Source organism: Diorhabda sublineata, chromosome 3 (assembly GCF_026230105.1).
Source record: "Diorhabda sublineata isolate icDioSubl1.1 chromosome 3, icDioSubl1.1, whole genome shotgun sequence".
In the NCBI taxonomy this organism is placed as follows: domain Eukaryota; kingdom Metazoa; phylum Arthropoda; class Insecta; order Coleoptera; family Chrysomelidae; genus Diorhabda; species Diorhabda sublineata.
In genome coordinates, this window is record NC_079476.1 from 8,177,544 (window position 1) to 8,198,457 (window position 20,914).

The 20,914-nt window shown below is 30.9% G+C and overlaps 1 protein-coding gene across 9 annotated transcripts in view; it reads left to right on the top strand.

Moving 5' to 3' along the window:
* LOC130440912 (synaptotagmin 1-like) overlaps positions 1 to 20,914 on the top strand; it is a 113,465-nt gene that overhangs the window by 54,735 nt on the left and 37,816 nt on the right. For all 9 annotated transcript variants that reach the window (XM_056774265.1, XM_056774268.1, XM_056774274.1 and 6 more), the window contains exon 7: positions 3,534 to 3,710. In XM_056774265.1, coding sequence (XP_056630243.1) covers positions 3,534 to 3,710 — 177 coding nt within the window. The remainder of the gene's footprint in view (positions 1 to 3,533; positions 3,711 to 20,914) is intronic.

Here is a 20,914-nt window from a genome sequence, read left to right on the forward strand (position 1 = left end):
GAATGTCTATGCTAAGTGCCTCAAATTAAAAAAATGTGATGAGATGGACATGGGATTTAAAAAGATGTATTCTCTACTGAGACAAAATTTTCATCTAGATAGTGCCATTGCATGTAGAAATTTCGAAAAAAGTATTGACTTCAGCTTAATTTAAATTCTGTCTGCCAAGATAATCCTACAGCAATGTCATTATTTTCTGGTTCGTTTTCTTATCGATTAATATAACTCATAAGTTTAAAGTTATTCTCTTCAATGATTAGGAAATAATTCATTACTTCGTACGTTAAGTCAATATAAATTGACAGAAGAGTCCATGTACAAATTCAGTAGAGGAATACATTCTAATCGACGTGCGGTTCTCGTTATTGGAGATAGGAAAGACACAGGCAGGGAATTACATGGAAGAAAAGGTAAACTGAGAAATGTTCTTAGACTGGAGGACCATAATAGATGTAAAAACTCCTATCTATATCACGCTCTTTTGTCTGTCACCTTTATTAATGGGTATTTTGAGCTATACCAGATTTTCAAAAATAAATAATCTGATCAGCAACGATAATTGTATCGTTTTAATGCAAATTGTTATACCTCGGAAATTCTATGACTGAAATAATTGAGAGAACACCAATGAAAATATAAAGATGATCAGTATGGAGTGTAATCATCGTCATCTTAAAATTTTAGGTGAAGAGAATAATGCATTATTTGAAGCTGGGGTAATTTGAATAATTTCTGTTGATTACAAGTGGTGAGGAGATTTAATGATTTTAGCTGCAACTAGTAAACGATTCAACAGATTTCAATGAAATTCGTTTCTTCGAAAAAAAACCTTCACTCCCTCATCAAATCCATCCAATTTATGTAACTTATAGTTCATATTAATGCGACCTAGGTCAAATTCTTTAAAAACCTTAATGCAATGTAAAATGTACTGGAATGATAGTTTTGTAAGCTAATGAAAACCTATCTTAATACAGTGAAATATGGATAAAAGAGAATTTATTGATAATTTTATTGTTAGAATTTTGTTGTCCTAAACGTTCTCAACCAACTTTTATCAGATAAATATTATGAAAAATTACGAAACTATATAATTTTTTCTGAGTATAAGAAAAATAAATACTGGTGTAATACTGTCATTTCAAACTCTTATACCGAAATGGTTTTTTAATATGTTGTCTTGATACAAGTTTCAATTAAATTTTTTAATAGCTTCGAAGGAAAAATTTATTATTTTATTACTGCTCTTGCATTTTTTATAGTTATATAAAAATAATTAAAAGCTCGCCATCATAAATTTGGCTCTAATGAAGTGATAACTGCTTTTTTCAAGGAGATCAATTTAGATGAATCTGTTCAATCATTTTCGGAAACAGTTTCATCGAATCATTCCAGCACTGCAGTGCTTGCTTTACTTCACTAAAAACTTCAGTTGAATCATAAATATAGTTTTAAGTTTAAAAACATCTTCATTAACTAGATTGATTTCAGTAAAAATTACTTTAAAAGACTAGCTTGGAAATCTGTATATATGTTACTCTTTTACACACTATTATTTGGTCAGTTTACTAGTAGAATCTTCTACTAGAAGTCTTTACTCCAAATAATTTACAAAACATAGCACTTTCCACTGTAAATGGAACATCTTAGTCATAAGCAATCGTTTTTCTTGAATGTTCACATATGTGAATTCCTTACATTACATTTTACTTCAATATCTAATACTCATAATGATCTTCTTTTACCATAGCAAGAGAACTATTCGGAAATTGGATGCTTTGAAATTAAAAAAAATTGTGTGTGTCAGCTCCGACGCACGACTGGAGTTTACTCCTTAAGTTCGATAGTCTAACCAGACGCAAAAAGAGTTTATTTAACTTAAAAAAGATTGATAATGTATAAAAGGGTAAATTTGTTAATTAATGAAAATAATATACATATATAAATATATATTTATTCAATTTATTCATTTCATATACATTTATTATAACTAATCGACGAAATATTTTACATTAAACTTTTTACAATAGTCAATAATCTCGATAATTCATATTGGGTTGATTATCTAATTTTATGTGTTGTTTTCAAATATATATTTATATGAACTACATCGATAATTATTAAAATATTTAATAAATACAAATAGGACACATGCTCATACATATAATACATGAATTATAACGTACCTTGCAACCACGTGTTTGTTAGATGTTCCGGGAATATCATCTACACCTCTTTCTGTCATAGTTATTTGAAAATACTTTCAGTTCACTTTAGCGGAACACAATGATAAAAATTGAAACTTCACAATAACAATATTAATTATTGATATTTATAATAAAAACAGCAATATAAGTATGTCGACACTGACAAATTAGAAAGTTGCGCATCATAGGGTGCGCACCAAAAACGTAACGAGGTCATTCATCGATAGATTTTACTCCTTACATTTTTCTTATACCGGGCCCTTTATATATGCAAATCGATTCTTAAGGAGTAAACTCCAAAAACGTTTCTACATTCTTTGAAATTCCTTCCTGCTGCCTGTGATCAGCGACGGAAGTCAACAATTTTAATCTTCGTTAATAAAGCTTAGGGCTACTGTTAGCCAGTTCCTCATTATAGTGGAAATGACTAGGTACCAAATCAAGACTATACAGCAAATGTACGAGATTTCAGATTGTCATGCAAAAATAAAATTTTGCCGATCTCTTGAATTTGAACGTATTGTTCAAAATTTAATGTGGCATCTCGGTCAGGAAACTCAATCGGAAGCCCACCTTATCTATTCCCAAAGTCAAATGCTTGAATCTCCCTTGGTGACAAGGCTTGCAAATGTTTCTTATTGTGTCTGACCATGAATATTCCCATCAACTTAACCGACCAGTTTGTTAGTCACCCATTATTTTCTTTATAGTGAACATTTGTTTGGTCTTTTTGAACTTTGTTGGAAAGAACTTACCTCATCATATTATACATTGTACATAAATATGTACAATGTATAATATGATGAGGTAAGTTGTACATAAATATGTACAATGTATATTTAAGTATATGTTTTTTTGGGATGTTTATTAACAATATCGGTCCTTTCAAATGTAAATTAGAGTTCACTGTCTCATGGTTCATAAATGGTATTGAACTCTAGTTTGTCGTTGAAAATATGAGTTCCTATGATACAACGAACTGTAACAAACATTTGTTCATTGAACTGGTGATATTGCAGGAATGCAAAAATCAGACAGGGACGTTTTTCACTTTCTCAGTAATTCCTGTATTTAAGTATCTATTAGACTGTGAAATATAGAAATATTATAAAGTAAGAATTGGACCTTTTACAATGACAATTGTAAGGAATTGTTAACGTTGAAATTATCCATTTAGTAAATGTAATGAATTGTTTACAAATTTTTAGACTATTGGGGTTGAATTTTCCAGTAAATTATTATTATAATCTATTTTTCTGAACAACTTGATTGAAATATAGTCCTCAATTTATATAATATTTATTGATAACATATAAATTTATTTAGAGTTTGCCGTACTCGGAAGCTATGAACAAAACCTTAGTCTTCGCCATATTTGATTTCGACCGATTTTCCAAACACGACCAGATTGGAGAAGTGAAAGTTCCACTCTGCACTGTTGACTTGGCTCAAACTATCGAAGAATGGCGAGAATTGCAGAGCGTCGAAGGCGAAGGTGGTCAGGTGATATCATTTTAATTTTGTATTTCCAATTTTCAATATTAGAATTTAGTCCGGTCCTTGCTTCAATCGGATCTTCAAGAAGTTGTATAGACCAATAATTGTGTATAATGAATAGATTCATATTTATTTTGATAACAGATACAAACAATTGAACTTTTTGTATGGATAATAAATATTTCTCATAAATTTTACTCAATATATTGGTGCTTAGTTTTATGAAGCCTAGCCTATTGGGGGATTTCTTTTTTTCTTATTAAGAATTAACAAAAGATCTGAACTTGAATGGATACTGAAGCGAACAGAAACGTTCATATCAATAACAACTATTATTAATTAAAAAAATATATTCGACAGGATGATACTGTCCCCGTCTAGAAACTGGATTTTAGGGAAATGTTCAAGCATGCCGATCCTTATTCCAAGAGAAAAACAACCCTTTCTCAAATATATTATACTTGGTATATTATTAAACGGGAATTTAGAGTGTTCGGTTAATATGATCATCTATAAATTTTCTCAATATTTATAATGTTTTGGAAAAATGATATTCTAATCAATTTACTTTCGATATAATGGGTAGGAAGAAAAATTAGCATTGTGGGTATGTATGTATCTTAATTAATGTAGAGTCTATTTATCGAAGAAAAATAGTAAACCAAAATACAACAACTTCATCAACTGTCTCCGTGTCAGATATATTTAAGAAAATCACACAACAGACTAATAATCTCACTGCAGTACGATAATACGATACTGTCTCTGTACTACACCTGATTTAATGACTTCTTCAGCGATGTGGCATTCGCCCCTCTTATGCGACTTTTTATTTGTGGTATATTATGGTGCCACTGATTTGGATCAATAACAATGCCGCGTTGCGCTTTGCCCGGGGTGATAATTTTTTCTCTTATAAATTGAGATCAATATGGATTCAATAACCAAGCAAAGATATGTGTATAGATGATAGTGAGTTTGTAAATTATACTTAAATTCTTCGGAAAGAAAGAAAATCTTTTTCTGCACATCGGCTGTTATATAGAGGTGGAAATTATCCTATTATTTTTCATCAGAAGTAATTGATCTAAGTAACATAATTAGGAAGAAGTAGTCATTTTTTATTAATTAAAATTTGCGCAAAGCATTTATGCATGAAAGATAATATATAACAGATATATGACAATAGACAAAATTTGATGATAGTGATAACGAAAAATCAACAAAAACCCATAATCCCCAATACTTTGTAATTCTTCGATCACTGCAATGAGTAGAAATAATTATTATTCTTATAAAATTATACACTCCATAAGACTACACTAACTAACTAACACTACTCAGGTACTACGTCGAAACATTATTTGAGTTAAATAAGTTTGATATTCTGGGTCGCACTTCACATGGTTTATACTATGTTCATTAGTAGCTTTCCAAATTCAAGCTGCATTATTCATTAAATTTTAAAGAGGTGTTGCACTTTATTGATCAATAATTAACATGTGTGATCACCCTATTCTAATATCGTTCCTATTGAGGTGCAGTATTCAATATTAAGAATAGAAGAAGGAATTATAGATATTCATAACGTGAAAACTTGTTTCTCTTGTAAAAAAATAGTCTTCCAACATTTCCTGAGAATTGATTTCTGTATATACTTTCACTTAACTTGAAATATGGAAAATTTTTAATGGTAGAGTCTTCTCCTGCAAGGATCTTTTTTACCAAATTCTAGTTTCTATCAAAATATTCAATAATTCAGATTTTATTTCTACGATAGTAGACTAAGTATCTATCAAATTTCAAAATGTTCATTAATTCAGATTCGATTCCGATGGATAACTTGTGCAAAATGATATTATATGGTTCAATCTCGTAAAGAACAAATTAATCAAAGCCTCTCTAGTTTCTCTCTCGTTTTCTTTGTGATCGACAGTGTATTTCAATCTTCCTTCATTTTCAGCGCTAGCTGCTTATAAATATACTTCGACTTGCTGCTGATCTTACAGTTCAATTGGACTCAATCCGTGACGATAAGGTGGAAACTTAGTATATTCCTATTCAAGCAATCCCATCAATTCAGTATTGTTACGCATATTTTGATAATGTAACGATTGATTGGTTTTGATGGGTGTTGCATACAAGCAATATAATAATACATCACTAATAAGTCGTGTGATTGACACACAGATGGTGCTACAATTGTGAAATCCATATGACGTTCATAAAGTACCAGCTTTCAAAAGACATCGAAAAGGATCATTTGTTGTTGGTTAGCTGAATTTGAATGTGGTCGTACAGACACCGATGATTGTTAACGTTCTGGTCGATAAATTGAGAGGGTTACTCCAGAAAACATCGAAAAAGCCCACAAATTGGTCATATCTAATCGTAAATTGAAACTGCGTGATAAAGCTGATGTAAAGATATCAGAAGGCAGTGTGTTCACAGTTATGAATGAACATTTGACCACGAGAAACCTTTTTTAAAATGGGTGTCGCGTTTGTTCACAGTCGATCAAAAACGTGTTGATTCAGAGCAGTGTTTGGGCATGTATACACGTAATAAATCAGATTTTTTTGTATCGATGTGTGACAATGGATAAAACATGAAACCATCACTTCACTCCGGAATCAAAACTATGATCATTTCAGTGGACTGCAGCGTCCAAAGGCACAATAGACAGCTGGAAAGATTATGGCTTCAGTATTTTAGTAGCGCTTGGAATACTATTCATCGAATATCTCCAAAAGGGAGAGACATTTGCGAGCGTATACTACATAGATTTATCGCATCATTTGAATGCAAAAATCAAGGAAAAATGATCTCATATCTCGAAAAAAAACTATTGCTTCACCAAGACAATCCACAACTTCACAATTCGATGAAAACGATTGTTGAATTGAACAAATTACACTTTGAATTGCTGTCTCATCCATTGTATAATCCAGATCTGGCCCCCAGTGATTACTGGCTATTCACTGATCTCAAAAAAATGCACGAAAGTAAGAAATTCAGTTCAAAAGAGAAAGAAATTGCTGAAACTGAAGCCTATTTTATGGTAAAAGACAAATGTTTCTACAAGCGCGGCATCCAGAAGCTAGAGAAGCGCTGGAATGTGTGTATTACTCTTGAAGGAGATAACATTGATGAATAAAATCGATGTTTGGCAAAAAATCGTGCTACTACTCATGTTCTACATGTTTACACAGCAAAAGAAGAATGCAGTGTAGTGAAGAGTAATATTAAATCAATACTGTTAACTAACAAATCCTTGAAAACATTGAAGAGTAGTTTTATTCTGAGGGCAACAATATTTTTTACTCTTATTAAATAAACGCACGCACACCTACGTGCACATTTAACTTTTTATTATACCGTTTATCCCAATCCCATCTATTCCAGCGTTGAATGTTTAAAAGAAAATTCAAGCTATTCGTATATCAGTAATTTAATGGAAAGAAAATTTTTGTTACTGATTAACAAAATTTATAACACGAAAGTTTTCATCACTGTCGGAACAAGAATCGACCAATATCATTAAACACAATCTTATCAGTGTTATTATTGTTTTCATTATCGATCAAACCCTTAGTCATCGTGAATTTGAGGTGACCTACCCAGTCAAAAAGTACATGTTTTTATATATATATATATATATATATATATATATATATATATATATATATATATATATATATATATATAATTTCTTCTAAATGTAATTTTTACGTTATATCGAATATAATGCCTTCTTCTTCCAATATAGCATCAAATCGGTAAAAATTAGGCTACAATCCCCATTACGATATTCTATTAGTATTTAAAGTTTATTCTTTAAGTTATTGGTTCAGAAAAATATCAATGGATTCCTACAAAATTGTTCTTTTTATATAGCTATCGACTATCACATATAAAAGTAACATCATGTCTTCGACTTATTGAATAATTACCCAAATCAACAACAACCAAAATCAAAATTGTTGCAAGATATTTTTCGCTCACTATTTTGTCGTGAATAGTAGACACGTCTCCAATATTTTTAATCTGGCTTAGAGGACTGCGATACAGTTTACTGTGATATTTTTGTGGAATTTTATCAATAAAAACATACACAATGTGTCCCTAGTTAGGTGAAACGAATAATTTCTAGCGTAATTAAAATTTTGGTAGATCTAGTATGCCTCCGAAGTGTATTAAAAAACCCATAGTTCTGTAAAATGTTTTAATGCTGCAAATACGAAAATAAAGTTATCGGGAAACTTTGTTTAAAATCACCATCTAGGAAAATATACCAAATTTAAGTTGTCAAATATAATTTTCAATTTTCATTATAATGAGAAATTCATACTTGGCTCAACAATATTGTATTAGAACTAGTCAAAATTAAATGAAATACTACCTTCTTGCTTTAATTACATAAAGGAACATCATTGGTGATGAAAGTACTTTCGTTGGTGATGGAAGTACTTTATTTGGAAAATATTATTAATTTATAAGAAATCTGTTTTCTAGAATTAGCTCCTCTAAACACAAACGAAAGAGCAATCCCCTTGCTTCGTCACCTTCTTCTAGAATGTGACATATTTTTGACTGTAAGGAAAAATTCTGTTTGTAATAAATTCACAGTAAACATGTTTTACTAATGTTTATAATTACGCTCCAGTATCTGCATCAGTTTCATCATAAGATTTTGTATCCTTCTCCTTATAATGAATGCTTCTTGTTGAAAGGGATCTCTCAATGAAATAGTTCTTTTCTTCATTGCAGTCTTTGGATACGTTTCACCGAACAAAGCAGTAACCATTATCATGGATCTTCCATAACAATGAATAACATAAACTTTTTTTTGTTTTATTGTTAACATTGTACAGTTTGACAGTTTCTTTTAATAGATTAATATCATTATGCATACAACTCTATAGTAGACCAATGATTATGAAGCTTGGTTTCACACTAAGATGCAAGTTAAAGTGGCTGCTTGCATTCGAATTCTAATTTAGGCCGATCGAAAATTATGCTTTCAGTTAACTTCAAAATAAAAACATTCTCATTTAATATGAAAATGGAACTCTGATAAACGCGCTCTTAGAGTAAATTGGAAATCGAAATAGAGTTTATGACGTCGACAAGGACGTATAGTTATCGAAGCTAAACATTCATGATACGTCTACCTGAAATCTACCCCAGAACTAGGGAGAGGTAAAGGATATTACGCGAGAGCGTGAGACGCGAAATAGAGATCCTCTCGGAATAACAGGCTAGGTAGTGGAGGCTTAATTGAACAGTCTTGCTCATTAGCACATTGTGTGGGTGGAAAATAATATGGCAAGCTTTTGAGCATTTGTTTTTTGGTTCATGATTTAGATATATCTTCTTTCTCTTGATTAATAGATTTTTTGTAATTTTTATACGCCTTGAAATATATCTAGCAACTGCAAAGCACCAACACCCAAAGAAACTGATAAGTATGCCTTTTTCGCTACATAATCAGTATCGTGGTCTCTTAACTAGCGATCGAAAAATTGACCGTGTCCTAAAGATTTCCATATTCATATAGTTCAATATAGCTACTATTTTCTTTACGACGTTTTACACATTAACCTATATATTTTTCTTATGAAAATTCAACAATAGGATGTATACGTACGGTATTTTCTGATTGCTTCTTTAATGTAGTAGCTTTATAAATTTTAGAATATTCTCGTTAGTTCCATACTATGAACCTTATATTTCGCATTTCCAATACAATTTTACCAAAAGATAATAGGCTACGGCATTTTTGAAACTAAGCAATTCCAATATCATCAAGAAGAAAACATTTAATTGGATTTTACCAAAGTTCTTTATATATTTTATTGAAAAACAAAATAAAGTCAAAAGGTTGAAAGTATTTTTTGTGACAAAATACAAATTGATCCATAATAATTGATTAAACAGTTATATTTGCATTGTTTGCTCTTTCGAGAGATCCAAATTTTATATAAATGAGCCTTTTAGTGTCTACTGTAATTTTTTTTTAAATATAATAACATGAAAATCTAGGATTTTTTAAATAAACGGTAGTTGGTCTATACGACTTCTTATATTTTTTTACACCCAGTTCGGACCATTGGATGCTTGCACAAGTTACAGAGGATCTTTTTGCACTTTATGCCTCTATTAAGTTGAATTCTTCTGTTAAACTTTTATATACATATTGGAGTTGACAAATATCTCAATAAAATCTATTGAGTTATTGGACAACACTATTACTAACGAAATTTATTGAATAACAATTCTGGTAATTTTCCCATACCCATGAAATTTGTTCTAAAAACATGATATTTTGAAATAAATGATTCTTCGACTATTTTATGAACAGAAAATTATTTAACCAGAATTGTTGCGATCCATTTAATATCTCTTTGGTACTTTAGTGGTGGTGGAAATTCATTAACAAGACTCAGTTCTACAGTTCTTTCCAATATGTTTATCTGTATCTATTATAGTATTATTTCGGGGCAATAAAGGAGAAAACAACCATTTTTTGCTTATAATAGCTCTATAGCTTCCATCGATTTAACTACTTCCATGAATACGTAAGATCATGCCCAGAAGAGGCGAATTTGCCGCATAAGGTCTAAGGTCTAAGAATTTAATTGCGAATGAGGAAAAAGGTAGCTCTAAAATATTGATATGAAATTGTTCATTGATCAAATATGGAAAAGATCAACGATATAGGATTCTTAATCACCTGATAATGTCGCAGATATTGTGTGTCTAATCGACATCAGCTTCTATTATCCTCCACAAACAAGTTTATTGAATTTTTGGCGATTCATCAAAGATGTGTATTGTCTGGTATTATCGTGTTGCACTACATAGCCTGATCTCTTAACCAATCACGGGAAATTCTTTTCAATATTCTTCTGTTATCTGGTCAATTTTCGATAATATAGTACTAAATTGAATGTTCCAAAATTTCATCGTTTTCCTTACTAGTTTCAGCATACACGACCCAGTATTATTGTCTTTGTTTCTCCATTTCAATAGTTTTTAACAGTGTACTGCAGATTTCGATTTCGTGCTGCCAATTTATGGGGTAACCAAAAATTTATGTGAGTTGATTTCGAGAGCATCAGGATTGTATTGAACGTTCACATAATACTAGATCATTTACCTAATTTTCATCGGTTTTCACAGTGAGAGTCCGGTCGAAGACGGGGCAATTCTTTCATAATCAAATTTCTACCACGGAAACCTTCAAACGTATTCCCACTGTAATACAAATTTCTTTTTGTTTGCTTGTGATAACCTTTTATATAATTACTAAGCATCGTATAGCATAGATTTTCAGATATTTCTCTTTTTTTCAAACATTTATGATTCTTTAAGTACTAACTGACATAATTCTATTAACGGTGTAATAATGCATCAAGTTGGTGCGATCGGACTAATGGGTTTTAACATATCGCTAACCAACCGTATACAATACAAATAGGAAAAATTGTCTAGATCACATATTGTTACGTTCCCCCCTAGCTAATACTATGCGAACGCTTGATTCCACCATACTTTCTTCAGTCTTGTTTGTTGGTATGCTCCTTCTAGACGCAGGGTAGGGCAGCACAGCGCAAGGGAAGGCATCTCGAGAAAACTGTGTGGAGCAGTTGCCTCCACATATTGAGACACAGTTTCGTACTTACCGTTCTTTAAATTAAGTTCGAATGCAATCGTTGTCCAAATATTTTGTTCCAATTTAATTTTCATATAGTTTGTATTATATAACACTGGGTGGTTTCATACTAGTTCAATCAATTTTTCTTCACGAGATTCCATTTTCCCTAAACACCTATAGGTAACTGTGTGAGTGTGACGAAGTTTGTGTGACATTTACGAGTGCCAAATTGGTCACGTCTGGCGCCCTGCTCTGCTCTGCCACTCAATTCGCACGGTCCTATTAGACAACAAGAGTTACAGACACTATGCTGCCCTGCACGTGTTGACTGCATCTCAACTTGAACCCGGCCTAATGGTCAAGCTTCAGAAGAATTATTTTCTGTCCCATATTCATGATTGCATGTTAAAACACAAAAAATCATCAACTTTTCCAGTTTTTTGCAATTATTATAATTAAAAGATGTCTTCTGCTAAATCTCGTACTAATTATTGCTACAGACTATACAATCGACATAAGGAAAGAACTTCTTATCACTGAAAGTAGTCTTAAAAGGAAGTCATCAATATTATATGATTTTTTGGAACACATCAATAGCTTAACATATTTTCGGTACTGTAATGAAATGAGTCTTTTAGCCTCTGTTATTATTTACTAAATAGATACCCAAAATATAAGTATACAATCAAAATAGCAACAAATTGCTTGATCATTTGAGCAAATTCGATCATATTAAACTGACGATGAACAAAGAAAAACAAATACACACCACTAAAGAAGAATGCAGTTATTTTTTTCGAGGAATTCAACCATAAGTAGATCATTTGAGATTTGCTTATTTTTCTAAATATTTACTCTCAGTAGTTTTGCGTTTTTTTCAAGTACAAATTTTACACTCAATATAACACAAACCATGTGTGTGTTTTTTTTTGTTGGAATGTTTTTTTTTTGAATGAAAACAATTTATGCAAATTCTAATATTATATTCATAGTAATAGCTCAATAATATGGAAAGATATTCTGAAGTAACCTTTTCGACAGAGTAAAGGAAAGAAATATATTTTGTACGTCTGAACATATTGGGGCACTTATCATAGCGGTGAGAAAGCTTTGTAATTCCTTCGTCAAATAACTCTGCCGACTGCGATCTCAGCCACTCTGCTCCACTGGATTCTAACTCTCACTACTGTACAAACAGAATCAAAGACAAGCCGTCAGGTCCAAAAAATTGGAATTTTTAAATGATGTCATTGAATTGGAATGAAAATTCGAGACAGTTTGTCACAAATAATTTAGTCAGAAAAAGGTCATTTTATCATAATAAGGAACTTAGAGAAATGATGATAAGAGTAAAAGATAATTCTTTGAAAAAAAGTGATTCTTCAATTCTTTATTGTTTGCCATGCAGATATACGTTTCGCTTAAAAAATTTCAAATAGTTTTGATAAACAAAACTTCCTTCTATTAACTATTGAATCATCACGTTCATATTCAATGATTGAACTCAAGGAATTCTTGATTTTTAGTAAGTTCCAGTATATGTATTTCAAGTAAAATTGTCATTAACTCAGAAGAATTCTATGATGTAGGTCTCTGGAATACCCAGATATTCAGTCTCCACAGAAGCTTTCATGTGTTTACTCTACTGAGATCAATATTTCAAGGTTGATGTTTTGGCTTTCCATAATAATTCCACAAAATTCCATCCATTTGTTAATGACCTTAAAAAATACTTTTTTTATTTGTAAGTACCAGCTTGTTCAATGAGCTCTATTGTTCGATAAGAAAAACACAATTTTATGGTGAATTTACCATTCAATATACTCACGGTTGCTGTTATTTTTTCGTTTATCTCATTCATTAAGCTTGTTGCAATTCTTATTTTAAATCACTGGACGGATTCAATGTTTTCATGATATATGTCAGATGGTGTATCATCTATATAAAAAATGACTCTTCTTCTCTAAACCAGGTTAGTTTTCAACAATTTCACGTCTACTTGCTTTAGTTGAAGTAATAGTTCATGTTCATTTAGATTAGTCTCATAAGAGTGTGTTTTGTTCTGGAAAATGTGACACCTTATTTGCACAGTTGTTTTTAAAGCACAAGACATTAATCAGAATATTGCTTCACTACATAAAGAGATTCTAAGAGTTTCTAATGAATGTCTCTCTGTTTATCACCAATGTTCTAGAACAGCCGTTACTGTAAAGCTAAAGCACATCCCTAAATTTATTTTGATATCGATTCTAATAAATATAGTACACAAAGTGTGAAATGGGAATTCAGTGAGTTGAGTTTATTAAAATCCACTTCGACAAATTCTTTCCTATATGTATTCACACTCTTAACCGCTTCTTACCACACCTCTATTGTCATTTGTTTTAATGAATGCATCTTCTTTGACTGTTGACAGCTGTTGCTTTCTTTTTTTCCAAGTTTTTCCAAAGTTTCTATCATTAACGTTTTTAACATTTTTGTTGTTCTCCATCATCATCATATAATTTGCTCTTGTCCAATATCAAATTAGTATTTATTAGATTTGTGTTTATGATTTCATCAGTTTTTCTGTATAAAACGAGCTCTCGTTGCATATACAACAGCTTCTTCTCTTCATTTTCGTCGTTCTTTATAATTTTGTCTAATGATGATTCGTAGTACTTCCATACTTAATGAGTTTGAGTTTATTGTGGAGTAATTGAAAAAAAATTCGATGAAATTTCTTATTACGTATATAATAATTTTGAATATGTCTACATAAATTTGCAATGAGATGACACAAAATGTCTTGATCTGTATCTGTCTTATATTGTTACAAATTGAAAAAAAAAATCATTTCAACTCAAAAACACACGATACATTAATCAGGAAGATAGAAAAATACCGACAGAAGCAAAGTTGATCGAGACTAAAACTCACTTTCTCTCACCAAACTCAAAGCAGTGAACAGAATTGTATTGACGTAAAATTATTTTTTTCTCTTTTCCCTAAAAATTTCTCTGCTCTGCTTTTGGTTATGGCTCTGTTATGGTTCGTGTTGCCGGCCTCAAATATGCATGACGCTTCAATTACGATTACAATATTCACGTAAGTATTTTTATCATCATTATCATCATAAATAAATACACCATAGAAACATCATATATCACTTTACTGGAGGAAATAGAGGGATGCATATGGAGATTGAAATTCAGCTTTTATTCCCAAATTTACTCATTTTCACTAGAAATATTTTGTATGAAAACTGAATATCATTATTACCAAATAGGTATACCAGTTTTTAGAATCACACATTTTTTATTATAATTTAAAACCATGTATTGAGTTAATATGCCAGAGAGTATCCAATGATTAAAAGACAGAATCACAGAGATTATATTTCTATGGAAAATATAAGAAACGAATGAATTTTCAATAAAAATGGTTTTTATATATGAAAACAGTCGTATTGAATATGACCTTTTGTTATTTTTAATTCTAGGTAATACTTTTTATTCATACTGTAATATTACTTACGAAAAAAGTTTTTCTCAATTTTTTTTATTAATGGCCATTATTGATCTTTGATATTTTGTATGCTACATGGGCAATAAGAAATTGCAAAAATATACGTTGTTAATTAAGTTATCCTATTTGAAAATATATATTTTTAGAGAACTCTACAGGGTTATTTGCTCTTATCTGAGTACTCCTTCGTTCCTCTTATGCATACAGATACGAAAGTAATTTTATATGTAAGTAGGAGTCAGAATGTGTATGGACGAGGTGTCAAACGATCCTTCTTAATAAGTACATTTTTCTATTTTATACTGTTACATTCATCGGTTTGAAAGAAGACTAAATCTCAATAAATGTTATTTCCTCGGAAAAGAAACCAAATAACTCCAAATAGTACGGGGAATTATATGGATAATTTTTCCATTCCTGACGTCAGAGAGGTTTTCTAGTATAACATTTCCCACTCTTTTCGAAAATCCAAAAAAAACTGTTTAATTTCAGTTTACAGCTTGACTTTCTCCTTGAAGGTTATTTATTTTTCTAGAAAACTATGCCAAGTTTTTTATCTAGTTCATGAAGAAGTCAGTATAATTTTTCAAATATTTTCACTCAACACTTTCCCTTTCTTTTTGAGTGATTCACATATTTTATTTTTGATCAATCTTCTTCCTCCAGTGCCTGCTTCATTATAATGAAGGTTGGAAATCATTCTTTGGAATTCCTCGTTATCTTTAGTCATGCGTATTAGATTTACGGCATCATGTACATGGAACCAATCTCGAAGGTTTTTGAACCATGAAAATCTTTTTCTACCCAGATCGCCCCTACCTTCTATCCTCCATGTTCAGCTGTAATAAGGCATATTTTTGATTTCTAAAAATGTGGCCAAAGTAGGAAGCTTTTCTTCTCTTTACAATAGTTGATAGCTGTCGTTTTCTGCTCATTCGTCTTAGCACCTCTTCGTTGGTTACCCGATCCGCGCATGGTCTCTTAAGGATCCGTCTATAGAGCCACATTTCAAAAGCTTCCACATTACGCATGCTGAAGACCTCCAAAGTCCAGCTGTTAACATCATAAAGTAGGGTAGTCAAAACATAACATTGTGTTATTCTCTATTATTGTCTTAATTTCTTCATCTGGCTCCCACTCGTCATTCAGCCAGCTTCCCAAATACTTAAAACAGTGTACTCTCTCTATAGGTTGGTTATTAATTGACAGCGATACATTTTTTATACTAGTTTTCGATATCAACATGAACTTCGTTTTACTGTAGTTCATTTTAAGACAGTGTTATCTGCATACCTAATATTGTTTTTTATGATTTTCTCATTAATTTTTAATTCAAATGTCTTTCAGAGCCTCCTGAAAAATTGCCTCTGAATATATATAGAACAGGAGCGGAGAAAGAACGCAACCCTGTTTTACACCTTTCATAATTTTGATTTTTTTCTAGAGACGGCAATCACACTTTATCTGGGCCAATTGATTCCAATACAGTTGTTTAATTATAGTGATGTCTCTACTATCGAGTCCCAGTTTGTTTAATAAGTTAATCAGGATATCATGCTTCACATTGTCAAAAGTACTTTCGTAATCTATGAAGCAATCTATTACGTTTGTCTGTTGATCTAGACAGTTCTGTATTAAGACTTGTACTGCAAAAAGGGCCTCTCGTGTCCCGTTCCTAAATTCAAACTGAGTTTTGCCAATGTTAGCATCCAATCTTCTCCATATACGGGTGTGTATCATCCTCAAAAATGCCTTTAACACGTGACACATGAGACTTATAAGGAGGTATTCATTACAACGTTTTGCATTTGACTTCTTGGGTAAGGCGATAAAAATCGAAACAAGCCATTCTTCGGGAATATCACCTGTTTCGTATATTTTGTTCAAGATTCTATGTATTCTATGTAGTGATCATCTGGATCAGTAGCTTGATAAATGATATTCCTTGAATTCAATAGTTTTTAGTTTTTAAGTGAACCTAGAAACCAGAGACACTGACTAACTACTCAATTATTATTTTTAGAAAAGTACGCCGTTCGATATTTTTCATTTTTTATGTCTATTACATAACTGGTTTCGCAATTGATATTTATTATTATTTCTTATTTTCCAATCCCACTCAAGACATGACCAAAATAACTAGCTCAAAAGTTGGATTCAATGTTTTGGACTCCTATGATATCTAGGATAGGGGAGTAAAAAGTGATTAATGACCAACATTTTTTGTATAATGGCAAAATCGAATTCAGTAGTTAGTTTCTATAGACTCTAATGGTACTCTATTGAATAGAACAGGAAATTTCTCAAAATGTATTACCCAAAAATTGACCATAAGAAACTTCAAATGATACTACTGATATGAGAGGTTTTTCGAGATATTATAGTCTTCTGCCAAACCGACGATATTTCACTTTATTATAAAATACTTCACTGTAATGTAATAAATGCAGTATTATCGTTAACGTTAATGAGTTATTTAATTATGATTTTTTCTGTCATAAATTGTATATATTTATCCTTTGTTAGTGAAACTATTTCAGTCCTCTAAAGATTCTTGGAATTATTTGCGAATATCATGGTAGTCCAGTACTTTTGTACAAGCAAATTGGCCGAAAGTAAACACCCTGCTATTGAGGGTAGTGTTTCCACTCTATTAATTTTCTCTATACAATTGAATAAAATTTTATTTATTATAATATCTAACAAGTCATTACTGGAAGGTTTGGTAGTTCATCCAAAGCTAAAAAATTGAGGTCTAAGATACAAGACCAAGGTACAAGAGCAGTTTCTATGACAGAAGAAAAGAAACATGCAGTATACTCCTTACACAGCAGTTACTTGAGTGGAAATTTAAAGGTTTGCAATAAACTTTCCTAAGTCTTTGGAGACCTGCCTTCTTCATCTATTTACTCCAATAGGGCCTAATAGATTACTCTCAAGTACAAATATTATTAAAGATAGTTATATAGACTCTTACTTCGAACATACTGTAAGTACATCTATTATATCTACCTTCAACTTTTTCTGGTGTTTGTTTTGTTAAAGTGGTGCTTACGGTGAAAATCAAAAGATATCGGTGGAGTCTCCAGCAACTACATATTCTATAAATTGTGTTTATGTATTTTTCACCTCTTTTAAAAATACCTTTCTAGGAAGATGTAGGGATCGCACTGCATCCTTTACTAACCCCAAACCTTTGCCATCTTGTTTTAAACAAAAAGAGCTGACATTTTTTCAAATTTCCTGTGATGTTGCTCATAAAACCAGCTTGGGTTAGCCAGAAGTCCTTAACTGGGCATCAGAAAGAAGAACAAACCTATAATAAGTACAACTTGATAATATAGATTAGTCTATATATATAGGCTTTTTAGTGATAATCTTGGAGAATTCTCGTCATACTCAACACCATGAAAGTGAATCTTCATGTAATTTTGTTGGGAAAGATCATGGTGTGAGAACCCGCTGGTTTCTTAGACCTTTTGATATATTAATGCATCTAATGTTCTTGCTTTTTGGTCTCTTCTGTTTCAAAATTTTCAAAAAGTTTTTTTTGATATTTTTTAAAAGAAAGATGAATTTTGACGTTTTGACTTTTCTTTAAGTCTTTATCAAAATATGATATTGACACTGACTATTTCCTTCGAAAAATTTAAGCCAACCAAAAAGCTGTAATATTTTATGTTTACCTAGCAACGATCAAATTTCAGCGATAATACTGCACTAGTGCAAATTATCGATAATTTGCACTAGTGCCAAATTTTCGTCTAGAATTAATAAACATCATTTGGTTTTAATTTTATATTTTAAGAAAAGGAACAATTATTGTTTATTTTAATTTAAATTTTTCTCAGGAAATAGTCTGCCAAAATGCCCTCTCGTGCATGTCAAATTGTCTTATCGCACTCGAGAAAATTAAATTATCGACAATTTGACATGCACTCGGGACATTAATATTGACAATTTGCTTATTTATATTGATCTGTAGACCACCTTCATATCAAAATAAGGATAGAATCAACTTAGAAGTTTGTTCCAATAAGAAAAATTAATTTTTCCTTGGTTTCTACATCTCAAAAATATTAAATTTATTAGAATTCACAAAATAGACCTATAAATTTTACTTAAATTATTTAGAACTTTTTTATCATTTATTGCTTTTTCGTTCTTATGAATGTGAACCATTTCTAAAAATCCTATTTTTCGTGTATTAGATTCCGTTTCAAGAATTTATGTTTTTTTGATATTTCATGGTTCGTTAATGCAGTTCTTTTTTTTATCATATTGATGACCTCTTAGTCTATTTTCTAAATACTGAGATGTATGCTCTATGTAGACAGCGTCACAATTAGTACAAGGCACTTCATATATAATATTACTTCTTTTGTTTTTTGATGTTTTAGATTTTAATTTAGTGAAATATTTGGATAATGTATTATTTCCTCTATGACTTATACTAATATCATATCTATTCAAATAATTCGATAATTGTTGGTAAAGTCCTTGTACATATGGTGAGGAAAAATGTTTTATGTTTTGATGTCTCGTTTCAGTTTTGTTTTTAAATTGATTGTAGTATCTAATTATCCTTTTCTTGTATATGTTATTTATCATTTTTTCCAGATAATTATTTTCTTTCAATGCAGTTTTTGCTTTAGCTAAGCATATAAATTCAGGATCTGATAGTTGGATACATCTATCAGCCAAACTTATTATCACTGATCTTTTTTGTGACTAAGAGGTCATCAATACGATAAAAAAAATAGAACTGCATTAACGAACCATGAAATATAAAAAAAATTCAATTATAAAGTTTGAAAAATTTTTGAAACGGAATATAATATACGAAAAAGAGAATTTTTAGTAATGGTTCACACCCATAAGAACGAAAAAGCTATAAATGATAAAAAAGATCTAAATAATTTAAGTAAAATTTATAGCTCTATTTTGTAAATTCTAATAAATTTAATACATTTGAGATGTGGAAACCAAGGAAAAATTAATTTCTCTTATTGGAACAAAGTTGATTTTATCCTTATTTTGATATTCATGATGAAGGTTATCTATAGATCAATATAAATAAGAAAATTGTCAGTGTCAATATAATATTTTGATAAAGACTTAAAGAAAAGTCGAAACGTCAAAATGTATCCTTCTTTTAAAAAGCTCATAGAAAAACTAATTTTGAAACAGAAGAGACCTAAAATCAAGAATATATATATATATATATATATATATATATATATATATATATATATATTTGTTGTGTTGTTGTTGGTGGTGGGCATCCACATCAGATCAACCACGCAACCACTATATTATGTCAAATGTCAATACCTTTCTGTGATTGGCTGGAAGTCACAGCCCCTAGTGTTAGTAGCTACAGTCAAATATGTTAACGTATTAGTTGTGCTCATGAACCAAGAGAGAACGAACGCTGCGATTCATTTTTGCCTTCCTCGCCATCGAGTTCCCAAGATTTACTTTCATGGTGTTGGGTATGACGAGAATTTTCCAAGGTTATCTTTTTGTCTTGCTGGGATGAAAAGTTCCTTTTTAGTCCATGACATGAGGGTCAAAAATAAGTTATTCTATTTCAGCAAGAAATTAATTTTGCTTTATTTATCGGAGCCAGGAATGATTTCTTGATGACAGTTTGCTTTACATGACATTTAGTTTATATTATAACGTGAAAATATATAATTGTAATTTGAAAAGTGGATTGAGACAATTATAGTGATAATAAATGATAAATACAAGAAATTGTGAGAAATTTTATGAATAAATAATTTGTACGATAATACTACAATAATAACTTCACAGTTTTGATATGTGATGGTCAAAAACAGATTATTACTCCTTCTTTGGAGTTATACTTACGAGCTATTTTCAAATCAGTGTGAATTTCATTAGAGTTGAAAAACTCTCTGGGACTATATCCAATCCTCCTGCATTAATAACACTCTAGATTTTTCCTTAATGGTGTTTGGAAATTCTTGTGATCTGCATTCGTCTGAGAAATTTCCTTTCCAAAATGGTCATTCGT